The sequence below is a fragment of the Sitophilus oryzae genome, unplaced genomic scaffold (assembly GCF_002938485.1).
Source record: "Sitophilus oryzae breed Bouriz unplaced genomic scaffold, Soryzae_2.0 scaffold_1494_pilon_pilon, whole genome shotgun sequence".
In the NCBI taxonomy this organism is placed as follows: domain Eukaryota; kingdom Metazoa; phylum Arthropoda; class Insecta; order Coleoptera; family Curculionidae; genus Sitophilus; species Sitophilus oryzae.
This window is the reverse complement of record NW_022146163.1, coordinates 5,412,365-5,437,163: the sequence shown is the minus strand read 5'-3', so window position 1 is coordinate 5,437,163 and position 24,799 is coordinate 5,412,365. Positions and strand designations below refer to the sequence as shown.

At 30.0% G+C, this 24,799-nt stretch overlaps 1 protein-coding gene across 1 annotated transcript; it reads right to left on the bottom strand.

The window, feature by feature from the left end:
* Positions 1 to 4,535: 4,535 nt before the first annotated feature.
* LOC115877577 (serine/threonine-protein kinase PAK 3) lies at positions 4,536 to 24,578 on the bottom strand. Its single transcript, XM_030893822.1, has 11 exons — positions 24,349 to 24,578; positions 23,941 to 24,205; positions 22,353 to 22,521; positions 20,339 to 20,508; positions 19,167 to 19,322; positions 15,595 to 15,743; positions 15,352 to 15,529; positions 12,653 to 12,854; positions 12,451 to 12,566; positions 11,608 to 11,826; positions 4,536 to 9,583 (listed from the first exon to the last, which is right to left on the bottom strand). Exons 2-11 carry the CDS (start codon positions 24,196 to 24,198, stop codon positions 9,500 to 9,502), a joined length of 1,701 nt encoding a protein of 566 aa, XP_030749682.1. The 5' UTR covers positions 24,199 to 24,205; positions 24,349 to 24,578; the 3' UTR covers positions 4,536 to 9,499.
* Between the last annotated feature and the right edge of the window lie 221 nt (positions 24,579 to 24,799).

Genomic DNA, 24,799 nt, shown 5'->3' with positions numbered 1-24,799 from the left:
AAAAACATATACTTGTACATGTAAATCATTATGTCATTACGTTGAATGCTGTTATTTTTGCTTTAGTTTTGTCCTAAATATTCTTGAGCTATGTTTTTAACCCAGAGATAACATATATTTACTAACTGGGTTAGGGTATTATGTAAATTAGGGGGGGAGGGCAAATAGACGCAACTAAAATTTTGTTGCCTACCCAGTCACACGGGTCACGAGCCGCCACTGATCAAAATAAGTTCATTGGACACAATTTACCTCTAACAAAAGTGCTTCGTTTGTCCGTTAGAGAGTATCATGCATTTTTTAAGATATTTTAAGAACCGTTATTCCGATTTGAATGAGATTTGGGGTGCCTTTTGTTAAGTGCTTTAACATTTGACTTTCACAAAAATCAAGAAAATATACGGGGAGGATGAAATATTTTTCAACTCCAATCGAAGACCTATTTTTTTTTCTTTCGTAAAATGGTCGTACTAGTATTTACTACATTTTTTGTTTCCTGTAAAAAAACCTTCACATCTCATAGTTTTTGAGAAAAAAAATTGGGGATTTTTTTTTCAAATCAGACCTACAAAATATACAGAAAGTTTCAATATCCCATGGACATAGAACAACTATGTATTTTTTGAACTGAAAACTAACCTCTAAACAAAAGTGCTTCGTTTGTGCGTTAGAGGGCATCAATCAAAAATAAACAAGAACGTAATTAATTTAAAATTTATTAAGCTTATTGTCAAATGTCATTTGTGAAAAAATCAGTCGTCGGTGGAGTTGGAAAATATTTTTACTAAAAATTGTGTAGGTGTGGGGGTAGTTTTCACTCTTCCCGTACTTCTCTTTGTTTTTTTTTGTAAAAGACAAATGTTAAAACGCTTATCAAAACATAGGCATCCCAAATCTCGTTCAAATCGGAATATCGGTTGTTAAAATATCTTCAAAAAAGTATTTATTTCTTTAAAATTTGATGCCCTTAACGGTCATACGGGCCACTTTGGTATAGAGGTAAATTGTGTCCAATGGCCTTATTTTGATTCCAAAAAGGTTAGTAGTTCTATGTCCACAGAATATTGGGACATCCTGTATAATCGTATTTTCTTATGTATTTTAAATATTCGAAAAGAACCACATACTATCTTTATGTTGATATTAAAAAAAAATCGAAAATGTATAAATTATAATTTAAACGTAGAAATTTAAAATGATGATGGTTCAAAATTTAATGATTAATAAACGTGTGCAATTTGATTGATAATAACCGAATGGAGATCATTTTCTCTAGTTTCGCCTTAAAAAGTGAAGTGATATTATATCAATAGCTAAAAATTGGTAATAAAACATCTGGATTGATTTTCATCTTATCTTGTAAATGGAATAAACCAATTAAGGTTCATCACCATTTAAAAAAAAATCGTATAGCCAAAAAATGTAATATAATTTTATTTCCTTCGTATTTTTGTATATAAAAAAAGAAACGGTAATTATTCATTCTAATGAAAAAAAATGTTGACCTAGAGTCATATCTAAATCCGTGTCTAAAAAAAATAATATTGTTTGATTTTAACCAGATACAAATATAAAATTTTTGTTGTTAAAATCAGGTCTCCCTTTATAATAAAGTACTGTATAATTGAAAAAACACCTTTACAGCGGTTTCAGATGGAGCGGACCGGCCGCGACTTCGAGCAAGTACCATGAGTTTATATGAACCATTTCACATGGGTCGCGTATGCTCCGTCCGACGGCTGTCTTGAAAAAAACACGACGGACGGTCCGCTTCATCTGAAAGCACTGTTATTTCGAAGCCAACTCTGATGCCGTTTTTTTTTTCGATCGTATGGGTATATGTATTATGTCTCGATATTATTAACTAATGTAAGTAAGAAGAAAATATCAAACAACAAACAATATTACTTAATTTTACGTGTAAAACTTCTATTTAATATTTCCGTACCTATGCTTTTGTATTATTTGTATTTTTTTTTAAACATAATGCCGGGTCCAGACCAAGCAGACAAAACAACAAGATCGAAACATTCATATTTTACGACAAAATTGCGACAAATCCAATACATTTCTGCGACATTTGTGTCTCATTTTTGTTTTGTTTTAAAATTCGGAGACTTTTCAATGTCCCGTCTCGAGTCGGTAAAGATCAAAGTGTCTATGTTTTGTTCGTATATTTTACGACAAGTTGTCGGCGCAGTGTGGATGGTGTGTGCTACCAACAGTAGGAGATCAGCGAAATCACACATAGTTAATAAAAATCATTCGCAACAACTAAACTTTTGACTTTGTTGTACTTTTGTCCTTGCGGTGTGGAGAATTTGGCTCAAGTTTGTCTTGTCAGAATTCCCCATTTTTGTCGCAAGTTTGTCTTGTTCTTGTCTCAAAATCGTGTTTACTTTTTGTCACCTTGGTTTGGACCCGGCATAACAATTTAACCAATGAGAGTCTAGTGTAGATGGTCTTAAAAATTTCGAAATAGAAACAAAAATAATAGATTTGATGTTAAATTGTCATCACCACATAATATTAATTGGAATAAATACAACTAAACAACAAAAAAATATAAAAATCGACATATTAATTTTAACACGGCCTTGTTTTTTAGAAATTAAAATGTATTTTAAGATTTTAAGACCTACACTATGATTCTTATCTATATTCATTGATAAAATTTAGAACATTTATATCAACACGCGATTTTGAGTTTTTATCTTTGCCAAAGTGTTGTATTTTAGAAAACAATTTAATAGTTTTAACTGTTTGCTTTCAAAGTGTAACATGTATTTTTGTATGTCAATTCAATTAACAACGGGTTTTGTATTTGTTGAAAAATAAAGTAGTATCTGTTACAAAATATATTTTTACTATACCTTTTCCTTACTAGTTAATTAAGTATTTACAGAAAAATAAGAGTTTCATTAGAGGAATATATGATTAAAATGTAAGGTTTCGGACATATTTAGCATTTTCTAAGAACAATTTATAAATTTCAATAAAAGTTACCTAAATTGGAATTTACCCGGTATAGCCCAATATGTAGTTAAAAGTAACTATTGTACTTTAAAACAAATTAAAGTTTGATTTAAGTTATTTACTCTTTTATTTTAAATGGAAGACCCAGTATATTATTCCGATATTCAATGGGGAATTCATGTCTCTTCAAAATACTATTAAGGTTGCCTACCCTTCAAACAAAGATTTTCCTAGATATTTTTATTTTTGTGATTTAATGTCGATAGGTTTATAAAATCTAGGTGGCTGTGATGTCTGACGTTACTTCAGCATAGATGTAAAATTAGTTGAATTTTAACAACTACTAGTTATCATTTTGTGTCAAAAAAAACGTGTTTTGTTAAAATATAAAAAAAATCTTAAAAAATTTACTGAAAATGGAACTTATTCAACAGAGAGAATTGATATGATTCTCTGTTAGTTGCTGACTGCAGTATGCCATTCACCAATTAATAGAATACTTAAATTCTCTTGATTTATCTAGTCTGGGCTTTTTTATGGGGATATATTAAAGACAGTGTTTACAAAACTCGACCAACTATTATCGACAACATGAAAGAAATGATGTGGCTGCTTTTCGAAGTAGAATTTAACATATGCCTTTTAACATGAAAATATATTTTAAAAAGAGAATAATTTTATGCCGCAAACAGGAAAGAAAGCACTTTGAGCATTTGATTTCATCTAGCTAATTTTTGTCACATAATTATATGTTTATTTCTAGTTTTGATTCTATAATAATTAAATATGTTTTAAACGTATATCTTTTTATTACCGTTGAGTATTTTCCCTTTACATCCTTTAATTTTTGTTAAATTAACAAGAGGTATATCACAGCCACCTAGATTTTATCAAATACTAAAGATCTGCTGACGTAAAATCATAGAAATGAAAAAATCTAGGAAAATCTTTGTCTGAGGAGTAAACAACCCAATAGTTTTTTGAAGATATATGAATTCTCCATTGAATACCTGAATAACATACTGGGTGTTTCATTTAAAATAAAGGAATAATTTGCTTTTAACAGTGACTTTAATGTTCAATATCAATTTTGTCTCACCTTGCGTAACTTTTCAGGTCAAATTTTAATTTGTACAACGGTTATTCTAATTAAATATCAGGCTATACAGGATAAATTACAACTTAGGTAGCTAATTTAAAATGTATTCGCTAATAAGTCAAAAACTAAAAAAAACGTAAAAATACGAACTTTTTCACTTATTTTTATCTGCAGAATATGCTGCCGAAATTTCCCGAATACAATTCGGACCACCCTGTATATTAAAGCAAGATTAACAGCGCTTTCAGGTGGAGTGGACCGGATGTGTTTTTCAAGATAGCCCTCGACGAACTCATTCGGGCGAAGCATACGCGACCCATGTAAAATTGTTCATATAAACTCATGGTACTTGCTCGAAGTCGCGGACGCTCCGCTCCATCTGAAAGCGCTGTAAAAGCCAGCAACAAACTGTTGGGAATCAAATAGGAATTTTTTAAGCAACTATTAATAAAACATAATATTCAATATTAAAAAAGAATTTAATACCACACACTATCTTTGTTGGCAACAATAGTATGTCTACTCAATCACAATTTGTCATAAATACTAGTGCAAAAATACTATTAACTAGTCATTTAAGTAAACGCTTTCATTCGTACAGATAGACATCTTTGACATATTCATTTTTTTAAAGTATACAATATTGTAATGTTTGTTACAAAATATATAATTAAAAGGAAACATATATGATATGGCTAAATATAAAAAATAATAAATATACAAAATACTTTTTTACATCTAATAAAGCTCACAACAGTTATTTACAATAAAAATCAAATAATTAATCAGTTCAAAAATGCTAAACTACCTTTTGAATAACATAAACACTAAATCAGTGGTCTGAAAAATGGCACTGGGAAGTTTTTAATCGTAATAATACACTGGTATATATTGTGTAAATGAAAAATACGTTTTATACTTAATTAATAGTATCATTTACTAAATTATATTCAGTTTTAAATACATATTTATAATATTTTTAAAACTTGCCATTTTTCCACATTTTGTAAATAAGATTTTAATAAATAGAATTTCTAAACAAGAACTACAGAACTAAAATGAATTATGCCAAGTTACAAAAGTCTGAGAGTAATTACACACCAAAGATACTATTTTATGTATGTTAATAAATGTACGTAGACAATAATATTTCTATTACTTCTAAAATATTTTCAATATCTCAAGCTTCAGTAACTTGTAAGTAAATTTTACTAAGCATACTAAAAATAAGCACTGGTGACACTTGTTTTAACGAAAAATGTAAGTTATATACATTTTATTCTTAAGAGCTTTTTAGGAAAAGTACAAGAAAAAAATAAGTATTTTTATTTCATTCCACTGCTAATACTTATCCAATTATTCAAATATTTAAAAGTTTTAGTATTTCTTTCAGTTATTAATAGAGTAATATTCATATATATTATACAAATTGTATCACTAATATAGTGACATACTTTAGTACCTTTTAATTCAACAAATTATAAGTCCATTATTGACTTATCAACAGATAAAACCACAGAACAGTTACTGACAAAAATGTCCATTGAATTTATGGTGGTGTTTTAAACAAGCTGATTTCACCTATAGAGGATGAATTTTATACCTTTATACTATATACTTTTTTAATAATTATCACATCACATTAAATTTTGAGCTAACAAGAAAAATATATTAAAATATTTATAAGAGCAAGCGCCACCACTTGAACGCGAAAAACGAATAGCAACTTATTATACATCAGGCTCTTTTTACAACAAAGTGTCTACTAATATTTCTGTTACCTCGTCACACTGTAAAATTTGGTAAAGTTTTGTAAAATCTATATTAAAACCACTGGTAACATTTTCTTAGTATACACATTGACTGTAATAGAAATATATAAATATAATATGACAAATACGTTAACTTAATTATTATGATTTTGGCATTAAGTACTGTGTGATCAGTCAAAATGTATTTGATTAAGTTTATGATGAAATACATTTTGGCTTTCAAAGTTTCACATGTAATTTCCTAAAAGAATTATTTTTGTGATTTATTATTATTTAGATCATCAGAAAGCACGCTACATCATATTTTTTTTGGGATCCAACAGCTATCCCCAAAATAAAAATATAAAAAGTAAAATATAAAGGAACCTATTTATTATATCTTCAAAAAAGATTTCTGGGTTTTTCTATTCTAGTTTGAACTATGAAGGGTAGAGGTAAGGAGAATCATCTCTTTTTTTGAAAACAAAATGACTACCTAAAAGAGGAAAGTAAGAGTTCACTAAATGACCGCAGTGGCGCTAGTAAGCAATAAAGGATCGAACTGAACTTAGCGGTTATAGAGTGAAGGTTGGCAACCACGCGCCTTCAAAAATCGGATATTTATCTATCTCTTTTTAATTATTTCCTGTTCTAAACATTTTTGAGGCTTCTTTCAAATGTAGAACTTTTGCTATAACTGCGCCATCTTAATTGTTCCCTTTTTAATGACCATTTTTCAATACACGAAGATGATTCTCCTTACCTCAATCCTCCATAGTTTCAACGAAGATTCACAATCGTCTGTGATTTACATAGTAATAACTCTGTATATGGTTGACGTAAAACGCAACAATTAAGAGAAGATTTTGTTGAATTTTTTTGAGTCATATCATCTTGATATTGAGACCAACGGTTAATCCTACTATAAAGAAGTAATAAGGCAGAGAAAATAGTATTTTATTTTTTTTTAAATAAGATACTTTAAATATGGATTTCATAAAACATAATAATCGTCTTTAATTTTACATCAACATAAAGTAACTTTATAGCGCAAGTATAATAGTTGTTTAGATGTATTTGTCATTATATTTATATGAATATTATTTTTAATTACCATTTCTCTTGTTTAATATAAAGGTTTCTACATACAATCTTTGAACGCGCGCGTATTATTGTGAAATTAGGCACAGTCTCATGTCATTTATACAAACAGCTTTCTAATAAATGCTTACCTCCATTAGAAAATCTTACCTATTTTACTAGAATGGCGGTTTGGAGTTTACAAACACAGTTTCCAGTTGAAAACGGTCAATAATACATATCTGACCGAAACAAAAAAAATAAAGACAATAAAAATTCGAAATTTTTTTAGTCACAAGCTATTCCCATATTGATATTACAGATATTACGGAAAGTAAATACATGTACAGTTGCATTCAACTAAAAAGATAATGACGTCACACGGAATATTTTAACCTTAAATCATATACAGGCATGGTTCTTCTAAATCTATTGTCTGTATTTTAATGTGTAAGATAAAGAAAAAAGAATGACTTACGAAATAACGATATTTTCCAGTAATAAACTCGCCCGAAAGGCATACACATTGTTTAAAGACAAATAATAAATACAAAAAGTTGTAGACTTGCTGGTTCCAGATATTGCAAAAAAAGTTTCAGGTTTGTATGTATGTAGAAGAGCTTTAAGCTGGATTTATAAACTCGGGTGTTGAAGCCCAGTTGATGTTCAATTCTATGTTCGGAGCTTCAATCTCTTCAGTTTTTCTTTCAATTTAAAAATAGTTTTGATATTTTTCGAAGTTCAAACATAATAATCCAAGATTGCGCAAAATATAAACAGAAATAATGAAACAACAATATCGGCTGCCGGATTTTTTTTATTTTTTAATCAATTTTCTATTTAAAGTCCTATCCTAAATGGGTAAATCTTCGTAACTCTGTCCGATTCGATAATATTAACATTTCTACAACGCGTTTTTTTTACTATTTCGTTTTTCCAAATCGGCCACCGATATATTTTATTCTGTAAACTTTGCTTATGCCCCTATTTCCGCAAAAAAAATCGCCTGCTTAGATCAAAAAGATTTTTTTGGAAATAGCCATGGCTGTCTTAAGTCGAGTATAAAATTAGTACCATCTAATGTTCAAAGTGCAAAGTACCTATTGCAGAACAAAATGTAGGTAAAAGTTTGGAATGAACTAGAAGATAATAATAGAAGATAAATAAAGGATTTCTGGCACTTCACAATTTCAAAATAAATCTCTGCCGATTGCTGATTCAGACGAAATAACTTCAAAAATCGGTCCAACATTTTAATATATGAATAGATAATAAGTAGATATATGTATTATATGTTACATCCTTTACAATTATGTTTCGATTTATTAAATTATTTAAACGTTACAACAGCAAGTGTAACTTTGTATTTGATGAATAGATATAAGGTATATTTGTTATAGGAATACTTTTTTATAACTTTACAGGAAAACGTTTTATAACTTTTACAGTTGTTTTTCCTAAGTTTATCATAAGTTTTAAAAGAATTTGATTTTTTTTATTTAAATCCATGATATCCGTTTTTATTTATACCGATATCCGTTGATATGATACTCCGTTGATTTAAATCATATCCTGAACATATCCCATCTCTGAAGTTCGTGAACAAAACGATCGGCCAACTTTTCGATGAACTGGCTTTATAAATGCGTTCATTTTATAGTGTTGAACATTTGCTACCTCAACTGAATGAAATGGACTTCAACTGCCGAGTTTATAAATCCACTTTAAACTTTATAACATTATAATATATGAAATGAATAGAAATAAATGTCTTCATTAACCATATTCCGGATCTAATGTCGTCTTTTATTGTAAAATATAATTGTTATTGTGATGTATAAATAATTTAAAAAATTGTAATACTAATTGCTATTGACGCTTAAACTCTAATCAAAATTTAAAAAAAAATGAGAAAATCAAGTATTTTTTTACTATTTTTTAATAAAAAACAACTTTTTTAATTTAATTAATACAATCTGGTTAAGAACATAATATATACCTAAAAGAATACCAACAAATAGGAAACATAAAAAATTGTTATATGTGAAATCAATTCAGGATTCCCAATGACTTTAAAAATAATTTGTGATATATTTAATATTTTAACTTAAATGGCTTCAAAACACAAAATTGTCTTTTACATGTATAAAAGTGGGGTTAGGTGTTAAAGAATATCAAAGAAAAAAATTACTACAGAATTCGATTTTTAGATGTAAAATCAATTGTGTCAATTTTCAAAAATTTACAAGCATCGTGGAAAATCTAATTTTTCGGTAATTTTTTGAAAAATTAAACATTGATAGTAAATCTAAGAAAAAAAAACCCTAATAATTTTTTAAAAACTTCAGTTTCTCATTTTCTTTGCATTTGATGTGTTATTCAAATATTTTTACAGGAATTGAAATTTTATACTTATGTATGTTTATTAAAACTTAATAAACATACTGCCTTTGTTACTTTCTTCAAAACAAGCACAGTATTGTATCCACAGTAATGTCATAAACATACCCTCCTAGTAAAATAGGATTTATAGTCTCTGTATACTATAACAACACGAACACGATCAGCCCTATTGGAGCTGATAAATTTAACGCTAGTGCTGTTTGGCGGCGTCTTTAGCTGCTAGAATTAGGGGAGTTAAACTCGCCAGCGGTCGCGCTAGTTTCAAAAATTGGTGCTGAAAAGAGAAGCAAAATTTAAAAGTGAAAAACATATTAATGTAAATGTAAATTATATTGAATAACAAGACTAAGAAAGAGTAAAGTCTGTACAACCCCTCCCCCAATCATTCAACGTTGCATCATATATTGTATCGTATACGTCGTGAATACGCCAATATGTACAAAGAAGCCAAAGCAAGAGTAATGATATATAAAACAACCCCAGAGTTCCCAAATGGCAAAGGAGTACGACAGCGAGAAGCGATATCCCCAAAGCTGCTTACAGCAACCCTAGAAGAAATTTTCGTCAACTGGACTTGACCAACAAAGGATTAAAAATAGATGGAGAATATCTCAACCGTCTAAGATTCGCTGATGACATAATTCTCATTGTAAATAGTCCTGAAGCACGACAGCACAAATTAACGAACTAAATACAGCCAGCAATAAAATAATAAGTATATTATATTTTTAGAAACCTCACATCACACGGACGATAAAATAAAAAATAATATACAGGGTATCTCATTTAAAAAAAACATAAGATTGAATCGTATTTCGAAAATATCTGTACCCAGCGAAAAACTAGTGACGCCACTGGATTCTACGTGAAAACTCTATAGGACCCAATTTTCACCTTTTCGATAAGTTACAAAATGAGCGTCGAAAAATGCAACATTTTAAAATTCGCCTTGTATTTCAGAAACTAAAACGGCTAGTTTCAATGATGTGAACGTTGTATCTATACTCATAACGAGAAACCCAGAAACCCCACGAAAATGGGACACCATGTACATTGTTTTTATAGGCTTGGTGCATTTCAGTTGATTTCAACAGATTCCGACCGCAGCGCTTCAACGGCAAAAATCAGAAATTATCAGTATATAGTTGCGCGTCATGCTGATCGCATTAAAATAATATTGAAATTGTGGTTTTGTCATAATATTTAAGTATTTTAGTTTTTTGCTAGTATAGTTACTGAGACTATAAAACACTCAGGTACAAGGTTTGTGTGATGTAACGCTGTTTCGGGTAGTAAAAAATAAGTGAAAAAGAATTTGAACTAGGCGTCGTGTTGTGACAATTTCGAATGTTAATAAAATTGCCGAAAAATGAAAACGCGTAAAGGAGAGCGTAATTGAGGCGTTGTTAGGTGCAATAACATTCAATAACTCAACTTTCCCGGATATTCAACTCTCCCGAAACGACAGTTTATAGCTTCATAGTTTCTCACATGATTTGATCAATAGCAAAAATGGATTCAAGCAGTTGGACGAAACAAGTTAGTAAACAAGTGCTCGTTACATAATCAAAAAATTAAATAGACATATACTATTAGAGGATAAAATATAACTTGCAATATTAATGGTATTCTTTTTTTAATCAACTAGTGATTAAATGTTTTATGAACATCTTCTAAAATTATAATTATGTACTTAAAAATTTCGTTATAGCCGAAATAGCCCCAATTATGCCCCTCTAGCAAAACCGATGATTAAAACTATGCTCGCTTTTTAGTTTAAACTCATCTAAAAAGTGTTTTTAATTGGAACAATAACAAGACCTCCTGAAGATTCAAAATATTTACTTTTTTATTTTTATTTTTAGAATTTTCACAAATTATACTTCCTAACACTTTTAGAATAATTAAATATTTTTTTCGTATACTCGCTATTTAAACCCGTGTATTTGTATATGCTAGTTTTTTACGATATTTTCCGATGGTGGCAGCACCGGAGGAGAATATACCAAGCCTATAGTCTATTTGGATGTCACAAAGCATCAAATAAATAATGCATACTCCTATAAGGCTAGTATAAAATAGTACATACATAACACAATTCGTCCTCCAAGACTGAATAACAGAAAACAGTATTCAAGTGGGAGAGCAACAGATAGTGAGGAGATTGTATACCGCGGTATACTAATATTGAGCCTTTATATTGATGTTATGAAGACTATTCTGTCTTTGAAGTAAGGATATAAAAACATAAGCGAGCCCTTCTTAGTCTTTTTATTCAATGAAATATTCAAAACTTACTTTTAAAAGGTCTCGTGCCGAAGCTCTTTTGTCAACTTCAACTGCTAAACATTGGTCTAAAAAATCCTGAAACACGGCGGACAATTTTTCTTTTTCCTTTATATCCGGTTTTCCGTTTGTCGCAATTAGATATAATGCTCTAAGAGGGTTTTCATTTAGATATGGCGGTTCACCTTCAATCATCTCTATAGCCATAATACCTAATGACCAAACGTCAACCTAGAACAATATTTTACATAAAAGTCCTCCTTACAATATGTCAATAAGTTGATATACATCGCCTTTAAACAAAAGGCAGGTTCAACTGGTTCAATTTCTTTATACTAACACACTATATGAAATAGAACCCGAAAAAATCTAGTCATAGTGACTTTGAAATGGCAATCAATAATTTCTGTCCTCATCCAAGATCTACCCTGATCAACCAACTATTTACAGAATTTTTCGACAAATCCCAATAGTGTTACTGTTAATTTTTTTAAAAATGTCAAGTTGCCACTATTTATTTCCTAACACTTTGATTCGTTTTGGCCCTTTAGTTTTGTATTACGAGTTTTGGGTTTAAATGAATTGTGTAGTGATACTTTAAGCTTAAATTTTTTTAACAGCACAATTATGATGTTGGTTATGTCCACCATGCATGAATACATGGATAATATTATAATCCTTCCTTAATATTTTTAATCCAATGGTTAAAATAAAAATAAAGAGTACAAAAAAAAATAATGATATTGGAAAGGCCAGAATATATAAAACAGCATTTTATTCTCTTTAGGTCAAATATATAAAGTGGAAAATATTAGTAGGTAACTCTATTATTTCTATATTTCTAAACATACTAACCTTAGGCCCATACTGCTTCCTTGTAACTACCTCTGGTGCCATCCAATATGGAGTACCAACCATAGTAGTTCTCTTTGACTGTTCTGGACTAATTTGAGCACAAAATCCAAAATCAGCTAATAACACAAAAAATTATAGGTTTTAGCAGTTTGTACTTTTATGGGAATTCTAATATATGATTTATAAAAAGATTAAGACTTACTTAATTTAACTGAACCATCTAATCCAAGTAAAATATTGTCAGACTTTATATCTCTATGGATGACTTGGTTGGAGTGTAAAAAGTCTAGAGCTTGTAAAACTTCCCGGCAAACGGCTGCAATTTGCCCTTCATCCATACAGGTCTCTGTCACTACGTCTGTTAAAGAACCACCAGGAAGATATTCCATCACAACCCATAGTTCCTATAATTCCAAGAAAAGTAGTAAAGAACCTTAATAGTGATGGGAAAAACCGATTAATTTCAATAATCGAATACACGAGTATCAAGCGATTGCAATAACCGAGTGATCACTCGAGCGAAATATCGCTCGTATTTAAAAATACGGTTTTTGTCCGTCGCATGTTGTAAGTACTCGTTAACGCCACAAGCGCCAAGCAGTAAGCTGCGTGCGCAGGGCACATATTCTTTCGGTAATGAACGGCAAGTAGAAGCGGCGAGCGATTCGCTTGATCGGCTGATTTAGTTTATTTCGAAGCATTGTCGATGTAGGTCGTAAAATTTTGTCTCTCAGATACGGAACGGATAAATATACCGGGTGCGTCTCAAAAGTGGATCACCCCTATAACTTTTTTATTTTTTCAGATAAAACAACGAGATTTGGTATGTTAGTATAGGTATAATAAATTAGGATTGATTGACATATTCAATTGTTTTCGGTCACTTCCGGTTTCACCGGAAATGACTGCAACTTTTGATTTTTAAATCGCACCCTCGGTATTTTTTTACTTTATTCGGTAGAAAATGACACTCTAGAGAGAATGACATACATGTCAACTTTTGACATTTGGTTTATTTGAAATTGTAACCTGAACATTCATGAGGTTCATAACGACAATTTGACTCGAAATACCAAGTGGTATCAAATTATTTGTAAAAAAATTGCTTTTTCGAAATATTCTAATGCTCGTTCCATATGAAAAAATTGAGATATGATTAAAAATACGATTTGGGTATCTTTTAACCTGCCAGGACAAGACACTAAAAACATTAGACGATTAAATCTATTTTTCCAACGCTCCTTGATTAAAAATTAGTGTTTTTAACACAACGATGGCACTTTTTAAGCGAATATGTCAAAAGTTGACATATGATACGTCATTCTATTTAGAATGTCATTTTCTATCGAATAAAGTAAAAAATACCAAGGGTGCCTTTTAAAAATCAAAAATTGTAATCATTTCCGGTTAAACAGGAAGTGACAGAAAACAATTGAATACGTCAATCACATACCAAATCTCATTTTTTATTATACTAACTTTTGAGACGCACCCGGTATATACGGCGTCGTATAAATTTGCTACCAGCAATGTATGTAGAAAATTCGCTCGGCTTTTTATCGAGTAGGTCACATTAAAATCGGATTTCAATTTATTTCATTCTAGGATCGCTTGCGTTCGTCGCTTGGTACTCGTCACTTGCATCGCTCGTTCATAATCGAGCGATGTCGGTTACTTCAATAATCGAGTACTCGAGCGAATTTTCGCTCGAGTTATCCCATCACTACTTAATATGATATACGGTATAATCAAAATATAACAAATCTATGTTACGGTTAAGGTCCGATGTCCGGGTAATGTCGACATTACCCGGTTAATCTCCAGAATAACACACAACAAAACAACCAAAAACATAACCTAACCCAAACATTAACATGTTAATGTCGACATTAACCGGACATCGGACTTTAACCATAACATCTATACTAATATATAAAATCCTTAAGTGACTGATTAATCACGATCCTGCTCAAACCACTCAACGTAAGAAACTCAGTTTTGGCATACAGGTTGATTCTAGGGTATAGAGGTTCGATAAGAAGGGATTTTTCGAAATTCCAGTTCCAAGGGAGTGAAACCACCCCTCAAATATTAGAATATTTTTTATTTAAAGATCGGTGAGTTTTTCGGAAAAACTCTTAAACACGTATATTTTATTTTGTTGTTTTACATATTTTAAGATTTTTTAAAAATGTATACAGGGTGTTTCATATAATATGACCATTGAGTATTCACGATTCTGCTTAAACTGCTTGACGTTTAAAGCTGATTTTTGCCAAACGGATTGACTGTGGGGTGTAGAGGTTCGATAAGGAGGGGTTTCTCGAATCTCAAATTCCAAGAGGGTTAAAACGCCCCTCAAATATTACAATATTTGTTATTTAAAAAACGGTTAGTATTTCCGGAAAACGCCTGGACACGCATAATTTATTTTGTTTTTTTACATATTTTGAATTTTTTTAAGAAATCATACAGGGTGTTCCAAAAAGTTGAGTAATTGATTAACCACGATTTTGCTTAAACTGCGTGATGTAAAAAGCTTATGTTTGGCAAACGGATTTTTTGAAAGTCAAATTCCAACGAGATGAAACTACCTCTCAAATATTACCAAGTTATATAATAATCGCCCTATTGTTTTTTTCTCATGCTGACATAAATGTGAGAAAATTTTATCCAGTTTGTATGTTAATGGAAATTCTTGTTTTGCTTTATCATCACCATTACAAATGATTAATTCGACGCGAACGAAGTCGCGGGTACCCGCTAGTAGCATATAAAATTAAAGAAACATAATTCAATTATTTTGATAAGTGTTCTGTGTTTTCTGGACACAAAACCAACAGTTTTATGTCAAAACTAAGAAATGTCTCCCTATAAATCATATTATAAAAACAAACTTACCTCATTAACTAAATAACTATCTAAATAGTTCACAACATTACTGTGCTTATTTTCTCGCATGACTAGAATTTCGTTTATGATCAGTTCTTTTTTAGGTTGTTGGGATAAGTTCATCTGTTTAATAGCAACCTCCATACCGGTACTTGTCTCTATGGCTGTATAAACTGTACCAGAAGCTCTACAAAAAGAAAGTATTTATGTAACAAAAAGTGAAAAAAAAATCAACATGTCAACACTACGTACCCCTGGCCAATTTTATCCAGTTTGGTATATTTTCTGTTTGGATCTCCTACTGACACAATACTTCTTAATTTCTCTAAAATTTCCTCATCGCTCATTTTTTTCTTCCTCTTTTCCGAAGCAGCCCTAGACATTTCAGGTCCAGCTGGATTCTAAAATTCCATAAATACATATTAATTACATAATATTCAGGTTTGAAAATTGACATTATTATACAGGGTCCGGCAATAGTGCGTTGGGCATCTGTAGCTCCTAGAGTAAAAAACTTGGGCATTTTGTTTAAGTGCAAACCATAGAGAAAGGTAATAAAAAGAGAGAAGCAGATTGCGTAGTAAAAATTGGAATCGCATTCACTAGCGCTGCTGTGACAACAGGACAAACTAATTTAAAAAAATTTGGCGAATGCGCCGGGGAACTTAAATCAGCTTGCTTTACTTTGAATTTACTTGAAACTTTTATTGAAGGCAATTGAAGCTTTTAAATATTTTAATTATGATATTATTAAACAGACAACTAAAATTTTTAAATGGTTAATTGGCAAATTCAACTTTCGAAGATAAATTAGTTAAAATGCTTCAACATAAGTTTCAAATGAACATTTGATAGAACATTGAAAACTAATAATAATGCCATATTGTCTTTTAATCGCAGTTTATTTAATCACAGTTTTGTAAAAAATTTTTAAATTTAATCATAAATATAAATAATTTTGTATCAAAAATAAAATTAAAAGTATTAAAAATAAAACGTTAATATTAATAACTTAACCTCACTTTACCTTTCTTTTCGGTTAATCCTCTGCCTATTTCGGTTAATTCTATGCGTAGTAATAATATAATTTTAATTACACCAATATACAATAATTATAACTGATTATAACAAATACCAAATAAAATCCTAGAAACTCAAACAATTTTTCTGTCCACGCGCCAATTTCCAATAAAGTTATGATAAAGACAACACACAACGTTTTGTGCAGTTGCGTTAGAGGAAGATGGAAGCAAAATCGTCAGTCGTAGCTTAATTTGGACAAATTTAGGATATCTGAGTTGCGCGACAGGAAAACAAAATGCGATGCCAATCGTCCTAATTTAATCTGCCACTCTCTTTTTATTACCTTTCTCTATGGTGCAAACCTAAAGTATGTACTAGAATGTATTTCAGGACAATGTTTTAACTTCTATAGGGTGGCTCAAAGAAGTATGAGTGAATCGGGATGATTTTTTTAAATGGACCACCCTGTATATTATTGCATTTTTAGCTTCCTTTCAGATCACTTTATATAATCTTAAAACATGAGTAAATATATTTCGATAATTTCAGAGATATTAATAAATAAATAAAAATTATATATTTTTTAGCCTTTCTTAAAAAAAATTATTAATAATACAAGAACTGTCCTGAAATCAAAACTTTATTAGGTGTTTACTTTAGATGGTCTGTCCTTACTTGGCTATAAATATGGAAATCGTAAATCATACAGGATGTTCAAAATTCTACGCCAAACTTTCTAAAATATAAAATGTTTTTTCTTTGTTTGTTTAAATGGAACACCGTGTATATTGTTTTTTCAATAGATGGAGAATTAAAAATGAACATTTTTTGTATTTAGAGTATTTCAAAATTTTTAACGGTTTGGCAGATATTCCCGGTTTTATATTTCATATAGCATTTATCACAGTAAATTTTTATCAAAGCCACCCAATGATTTTTCTCTCGTATTTTACCATTGAAAGCGCCATATGAAATAATACTGCGTGTATCTGCAAAACTATTTAAAATTTTGAAATACTTTAAATACAAAAAATGCTCATTTTTAACTCTCCATATAATAAAAAAATAATATACAGGGTGTCCCATTTAAAAAATCAAAGAAAAAATATTTTATATTTTAGAAAGTTTGGCGTAGAATATTGAACATCCTGTATGATTTACGATTACCATATTTATAACAAAGTAAGAACAGACCATCTAAAGTAAATTGCTAATATAGTTTAGATTTCAGAACAGTTCTTGTATTTTTAATAATTTTTTTAAGAAGGGCTGAAGAAAATATATATTTGATTTATTTTTTAATATCTCTGAAACTATCGAAATAAATTTGCTCATATGTATCTTAGGATTATGTAAAGTGATCTGAAAGCAAGCCAAAAATGCAACAGTGGGTGGTAGGAATGTCAATCCCGAAAGGTTTTCAAAATCCCGGAATTTTCGAGATTTGAACGACAAATCCCGGGATCCCGGGATTTAATCCCGGATCCCGGGTATAAAATTATCAATGAAATACCTAATATCATAAAAACAAATAATATAAATATAACAAATCACGAAAATTAACAAAAAACTCTTTTAAAAAATCATATGAACACCAAACAAATTTTAGCAAACAAATTATAGCTACAAATTTTTAAAAAAATAGCGCAAAAATATTAATGTGTCTAAAGTTTCATCCCCCAGTCTTAAACGTATCTTATTACACAAGATCCTTGCTGAAGAAAAACATCTTTCAGATTCCACGCTGATGGCCTGAATGGTTGATAAAAATTCAAAAGCTTTTTTGACAATCGCGTCTTATTACTTCCTTTGGTTTTTATCGGCTTTGAAGATTGTTGTAATGCTTTCTGCAGTTTAACCTTTAGAGGTTCATTATCTTCTCTTCTCAGAAGTTCGGCAATGAGAAGCTCGTCCTCTTCGCTGTCGTTACTGGTTCCTCTTCTAGAAGCACCTGATGAATTGTCGAGCTCTAGTGTGATTAAAAGCTTTTCTATCTCTGATTTAATTAGAGAAATATTTGATGTTTTGAAACATCAAATTTTTTGTTTTGATCATCTGGTTCAGATTTTATAGTCGGGATTTGTAAGGTAGCTGAGAATGTCATAATAAATAGTTCTACGTTGCTTGATCCGTTTTCTTAATGAGTCCATGAAACTAAGCAATTTACCCTATGGCATGAAAAATCGGTATTTATATAATCCAATCCCGGGATTTTGCGAGGCAAATTTTCTTCCGGGATCCCGGGATTCCGAGATCCCGGGATTGACATCCCTAGTGAGTGGTCTACAAATCTCTAGAATTGTGGATAAATTCACCAGGATAGAGACAGGCGAAAAAGTTCATAGTGGAACATTCGCCGAAATTCACGGCAGACCTGATAAACAAATCAAAGACAAAAAACAGTTAAAGCTATAGTGGGTCTAAGGACAGGGTATTGTAAGCTTTATAGGCATCAAAAGCTTATGGAATTGACGGAAACAGTCATGTGCAGACTTTGTCAATCTGAAGAAGAAAAGACAGAACACATTTTCTGTCGGTTCGACGGCCTGGCAAATAAATGTGCGGTTCTTTGTACTAGGCATTGACAAAAAGCTATTATGGAGGGTTCAATCTCCAAGTTTCTAGCCTTTTTGAAAAGTATAGGACTGGAAATGCAACTAAGGGATCAGAAAAAGTTCACAATAGATCTGAAAAGGTCACAGTGGAACGGGCCGATAACCACATAAAAAAAATCTAATCCAATATGTAAATTGGACATGATAAATTTTCTTAATCAACGAACTGTTATTTAATATACATACTTTATTTTTATCCAATACCGTTGCTCCGCTTCCCGCGCTGTTTGAATTCGCTGTTGTAGACGGTGTAGCCGAGGTATTTGTGTGGGAAGGACTGTATGGCGAAGGTGAAGTCGAGTTAACATTTGCCGGTTTATCTTCTTCAATTGGTTTTGTATACTGGAAATAATCACAAAATAAAAAAATAAAACTAAACAGAGCCAAATTTATTTTTTGTGTGAAAATTTGATTACATTGAAATTTCCTTTTTTTATTTATAAAAAATACTAACAAAATATACCATGGAAAAAATAGCTTCACAGTGGTCTTTGAAACGATAACCGACTAGCGTTTCCAATTTTCGGGATCAGGATCCGGTTTTGAAATCCTAAGATAAAATTCTATAATCCCAGGATCCCGGAATTGACTCTCAGAATGAGAAATCTAGTCTAAAGAAATACTTAATAAAAATGCAGCTTAGTATATCAAAAAGAAAATGAGAAAAAAGTCTTATTAAAATAGACAAAACAAAGGAACATTCATATTTAGTAAGTAAAAAAACTTTGTTGCAAAAAAACTGGGAAAATAATTCTTCAAAGAGTCGCAGGTTGGCCACACCTGTACTATATATTTGCTAATATCTTCGATTTGAAAAAAGATATCAAGATGCGATTTTCACTGACTTTTTAAGCTGGTTCCTCTTTACATAAGCTAAAATTACATATACTATTGTATTTAATTTTTTTGAAAAAACGGGCAATGTCAGTTAATTTGTGCCCCCTAACATTACTACTGTTAAATGCTTATTATTATTGTTTATATAATATAGAGTAAGGAATTCTCTTTTAAACGAGCCCTAGCCCGTCGGATTCCGATTATCAAGTGCGGGGTTATTAGCATTTAAAGAAAAAATCCAAAATTTGCTTGATATTATGACGCCATTATTTATATTATCCCTTATCTAAACAGAATTTTGTAAAAATTCCATTTTCTTATTTGCCAAAGTAGCTGCGCCCTCTAGCGGCCATTCTACAAACTTGAAAATAATTTCCGGCAATTTCTCATGGCTTCTTTAGTAATATTTTTTTTCCGCGGCACTACGGCTAATACTTTCCGAGATACAGCCGAGAACTATTCTTAGTGGGACAAATTAGACAGATTTTATTAGTGATATAGCGTACTAGTATAAAACTTACAATGCTCTTAGTGCGTTCAGGTCTACTCGCAATAGGAGGTGGTGGTGCTTCATCTTCAATTTCCGAACTAGGAGCGTGCGCGGGGCTATGGTACGACTGTGGACCGCCTTCAATATCAGTTGGAGTTGTACTACTTGGACTGGAACTTGATACATGACTTAAAGACGAACCTGTAATAAAAATGCATATCTACGTTTTTCTTTTTAAAAACTAAAAAATCGTATTTTTTGTGATATTTGTCCAATCATACAAAAAGCAATTTGAATTTAAAAACATTAAATATAATACGCAAGATGCCCATATACTTCAGAAAAACATTTTTGTGAATTTTATACTGATAAAACATTGGTTTGATACTTCGTTGATAATAGAACTTTTTTTTATATTTCTGATATTGTTGATCATATATATACATATTATTGTAATGTAAAATGTAAAGTTAGAAAAGACCTCCTTAAAACCTAACTTTTCTGAATAAACAGCGTTGAAGACGGCTGGGGAATCACAATCGATGATAATTTTGACGAGGTCAAGCCCTAACTTCATTTAATAAAAATTGACATATAACTTGTCAAAATTAATACTAATTATATCAAAATTAAAAAAGGATAGAACGTTTCCAGACAGACAAATCTATTTTCAAAAAATTATTTTTTCTCGAATTTTAAACCATTTAAAAACCATTTTTACTCAATATAAAATTAAATTATAACCTTCTTAAGGCCAACTAGCAGTAAACGCTATTGAAAAATAAAAAGAGTATGGGCCAAGTAATGACATCTAGGGCTTGACCTCGCTAAAATTATTATCGACTGTCATTCCCCAGCCGTCATTGACGCCATTTTTTTTGATCATATGGTATTTATAATAATATAATAGTAGTTCTTTTGTCAATTCATATAATAATATGGGCGAGTCTTCAATAAGTGCAAATATTTTCAGGGCTGGTAGATATCGATAAAAAAACAGATCTTTTCCTTACCGTTTTTTCAAATAAGTCCAAAATAACCGAGTTATTTTATTTTGAAAATTTCCAAAAAAAATGCTTTTTTGTTTAAATTTTGAGAACCACTGGATCTTTTCTATTTTTTTTGTAAATTTAATATATTACCTGTGTTGCCATATTATCAAGAAATTATGGTTTTTAACTGAAAACTAAAAAAATTTCAAATTTTCAAAAAAAAATTTTTCGCGAAAAAAAGCCCCATAATCGTAATTCTGGGATCGAAATATACTACCCCTAAAAATATTTGCACTTATTTAAAACTCACCCTTTATAATTTATTAAAGCTACTATTTCCTAAAAAAGTAACTTTAGTCATGAGTCAGTTCTATATTTCTGAGAAAATATTTATCAAATATTAAGTACATTGATGTATTATACTTTAAATTCATTATTATCAATTTAAAATAAAAACAAAATTGATAAATATACTTTTATCCATATCTAAAGTATATAGGTAGATAAAAATTAATGATTATAATAGCTGCATATATTGATTGCAACCTGCCTCTTACAGCACTGAAAAAAATATTGTGAAGTACCTACTAGTAATATATTATTTTAGTAAAATTACTATGTCTCTAGTATATTCTTTTGGCCCATATGCTGTTAAACACTAAATACAACCTTAAGAGATTACCATAAAAATTGATTAATACACCATTTGATAAATAAATTTTACCATCTGATTATGTAAAAAAAACATTCTGTTTTCGAAAATATGTTTATGTAGAATTCAGCAAGCACAAAAATAAAAAAATAATATTGGTATACATCTTGTATCAACTGTTATGGCGGCAAAATTGTGAATTTTTAGAATACTGACTATTATAGTATACTGACTTCCTTGCCTATAGAAAAAAAAATAAAAAATAATTTTATAATATTTTTCTAAACAAATAATGTGTTGAGGTTGAATGCTAAATTGATTTAGCATACTTTTTTTCAATAATTCATTTTTTTCCATTTGTTAGAAATATTTTGGCACATACTGTAAAGACAGATATTTACCAGAATGGGTAGTTGGTGTTGCTTTGGTCATATATTTGGTATTTGGTGGCTCCTTAGAACTGTTATCATACCAATTGAGAACATCCAACACTGCTTGGGGATTATTTTTCTGTTCTTGTTTGCTGATATTGGAATTTAACAACAAACGCGACCATGCTTCCGGCATTCCCTAAAACAAAGCAGCAATTAGGCTACCATTTACTGATCAATCGTTTGATTAAATTATCCTGATCAATATAGTAATACAATATGATCAACAGAAAAAGGCGTCAGCGATGGCTATGAAATGAACATTACTATCACTTGATATCTTCTTGATATGTAAAATTATATGGGGAATGTCATCGATCGTCATTTCCAAGCCAACTAGACGCCATTTTTTTTTATCATATGGTACTTCATGTACAGTTTGAAAATCTTGGTTCAAATATATTTGACTAAAAAAAATGGAAAAAGAAAAATTTTACTTTTACCAAAGAGTAATTTGTTTTTCAAAAGAAGCATTAAATTTATCCTTATTTTTAAATAAAGAACATTTTTTGTATACACTATTAATTATAAGAAACATAGTTTTTAAAATATTAATAAAATATTAGATACTATTAATTATTCTTTTATCACTCTAATTATTTATACACTAAACAATAAGTTGTTCTTGATAGATTTATGTCATATATTATTAGTATTTTAAGTCATACCTACGGTAACATTAAATTAAAAATATATATTATAAATATAATATTTACATACATAATTTGATATGTACATAAAAAATATAATATTTTGGAAAAAAACATTTATTAGAACAATAACTCATAAGTATTATTTATTCTAAGAATATTAATAAACTATTTCATATTAAAAGTTTGAAATATAAAATATCTAGGCTACATTAAAAAAAAATTAAGAAAAATCTATAGAACCAAAAGCTAAAATTTAAATAACAAAAATCTTATTGTGTTTTTACAACATTCCATATACAAAACAGATTAGTGTAGATAAAAGGAATAGAGGGAAGAAACATTATAATGGCTCATGAGTCACAACTTCCTTTTGCTTGATAAATTTTTTAAATTGCTATAACCAAGTTGGATAAATACATAATGGCTTAAATTAATAACATGATATCTTATAACTCAAGTTAGAAGAAAGATTTATAATTTTATGTAAACTTTATAAGATGTGTATTATCTTGTTTGATTTAGATTAAATTGAGGATTTATATTCTATATAAAAAACTGATAAAAAAATTCTTATAAAATTTCATTTAAGAAAGTGAAACAGTATAAAACTACCTAAAGGTATTGACAAAATTAATTAGAGATAATAATTGATAAAACCAATAACATGCAAAACTATCTAAAACCTAATAGAAAAAGAACACAAAAAATCATCTTAAAAGGTTCTACTCTCAATGCAACTAAATAAAAATATGTTACAACCTTCTTATATTACTTACTTTCAAAGGCAGCTTGTAACAAAATGTAATGATTAATATTACATACACAAAAACACAAAATCATAACAAGCACCTACTCTACTAAATAATTTCAAATGTATTTAACTCTTAAACATTAAAAATACTTACAGTAAATTCTCCCGACACTGGATCAAAACCAACATGAACAGTATGTTCGAAATTTGTTGGATAAGATATATTGGGCTTATCTGAAGAGTATTTTAATAACGTCGATGCCTTTTTTGCTTTAATTGTCTTTTTCTTTCGATCTGCCTCTTCTGGTTCTTTAGGAAGAGGTCTATCCACTGATATTGTATTTACAAAGTCAGTACCCCTGTTTGAAGTTAATCGAACAGGAGGTGCAGGGGGCTTTTCGTCGTCAGACATGTTTTCTCTATAAATACATATTATAAAAATTACATACCCAGTCTAAGTTGTATTTTAAGCATATAATAAAGTCCAAATTGAAAAGGTGGCACTTATAAAAATATCTTTTTATATGGGCGGGCCGGTACAATGCGTCATTGTTATACTTACAGAAAAATGATAGGCACTGAATGAATTAAACTCAAAATATAATTCGACACACAAACCAACTAAACTGAGTTAAAAAGATAACATTTACGAAGGAGATATGTACAAATTAATCAGATTAGTATCCAAAACTCCACAAAATCTCTACCATTTTGATGTCAAACGAAAAATCCTCAGCGGAATGAATCACAGACATATTCTCAAATCCTTGGATTACTTAGGACGATGACACGTAGAGATAAACAAATTTAGATTCTTTCTTGCATTGATTCATATGAATTTCTTTTTCTAGGGATTTTTGGATACCTTCCACAACATACAATGACATATGTCAATCGCAGGAAAACCAACATAAATAATTCTAAAAAATTAAAATAATATTTCTATGAAAATCTAAATACTATCTTATGATTGTATTTTCTCTTTATTTTAACAATTTCTGCGCACAAAAGGT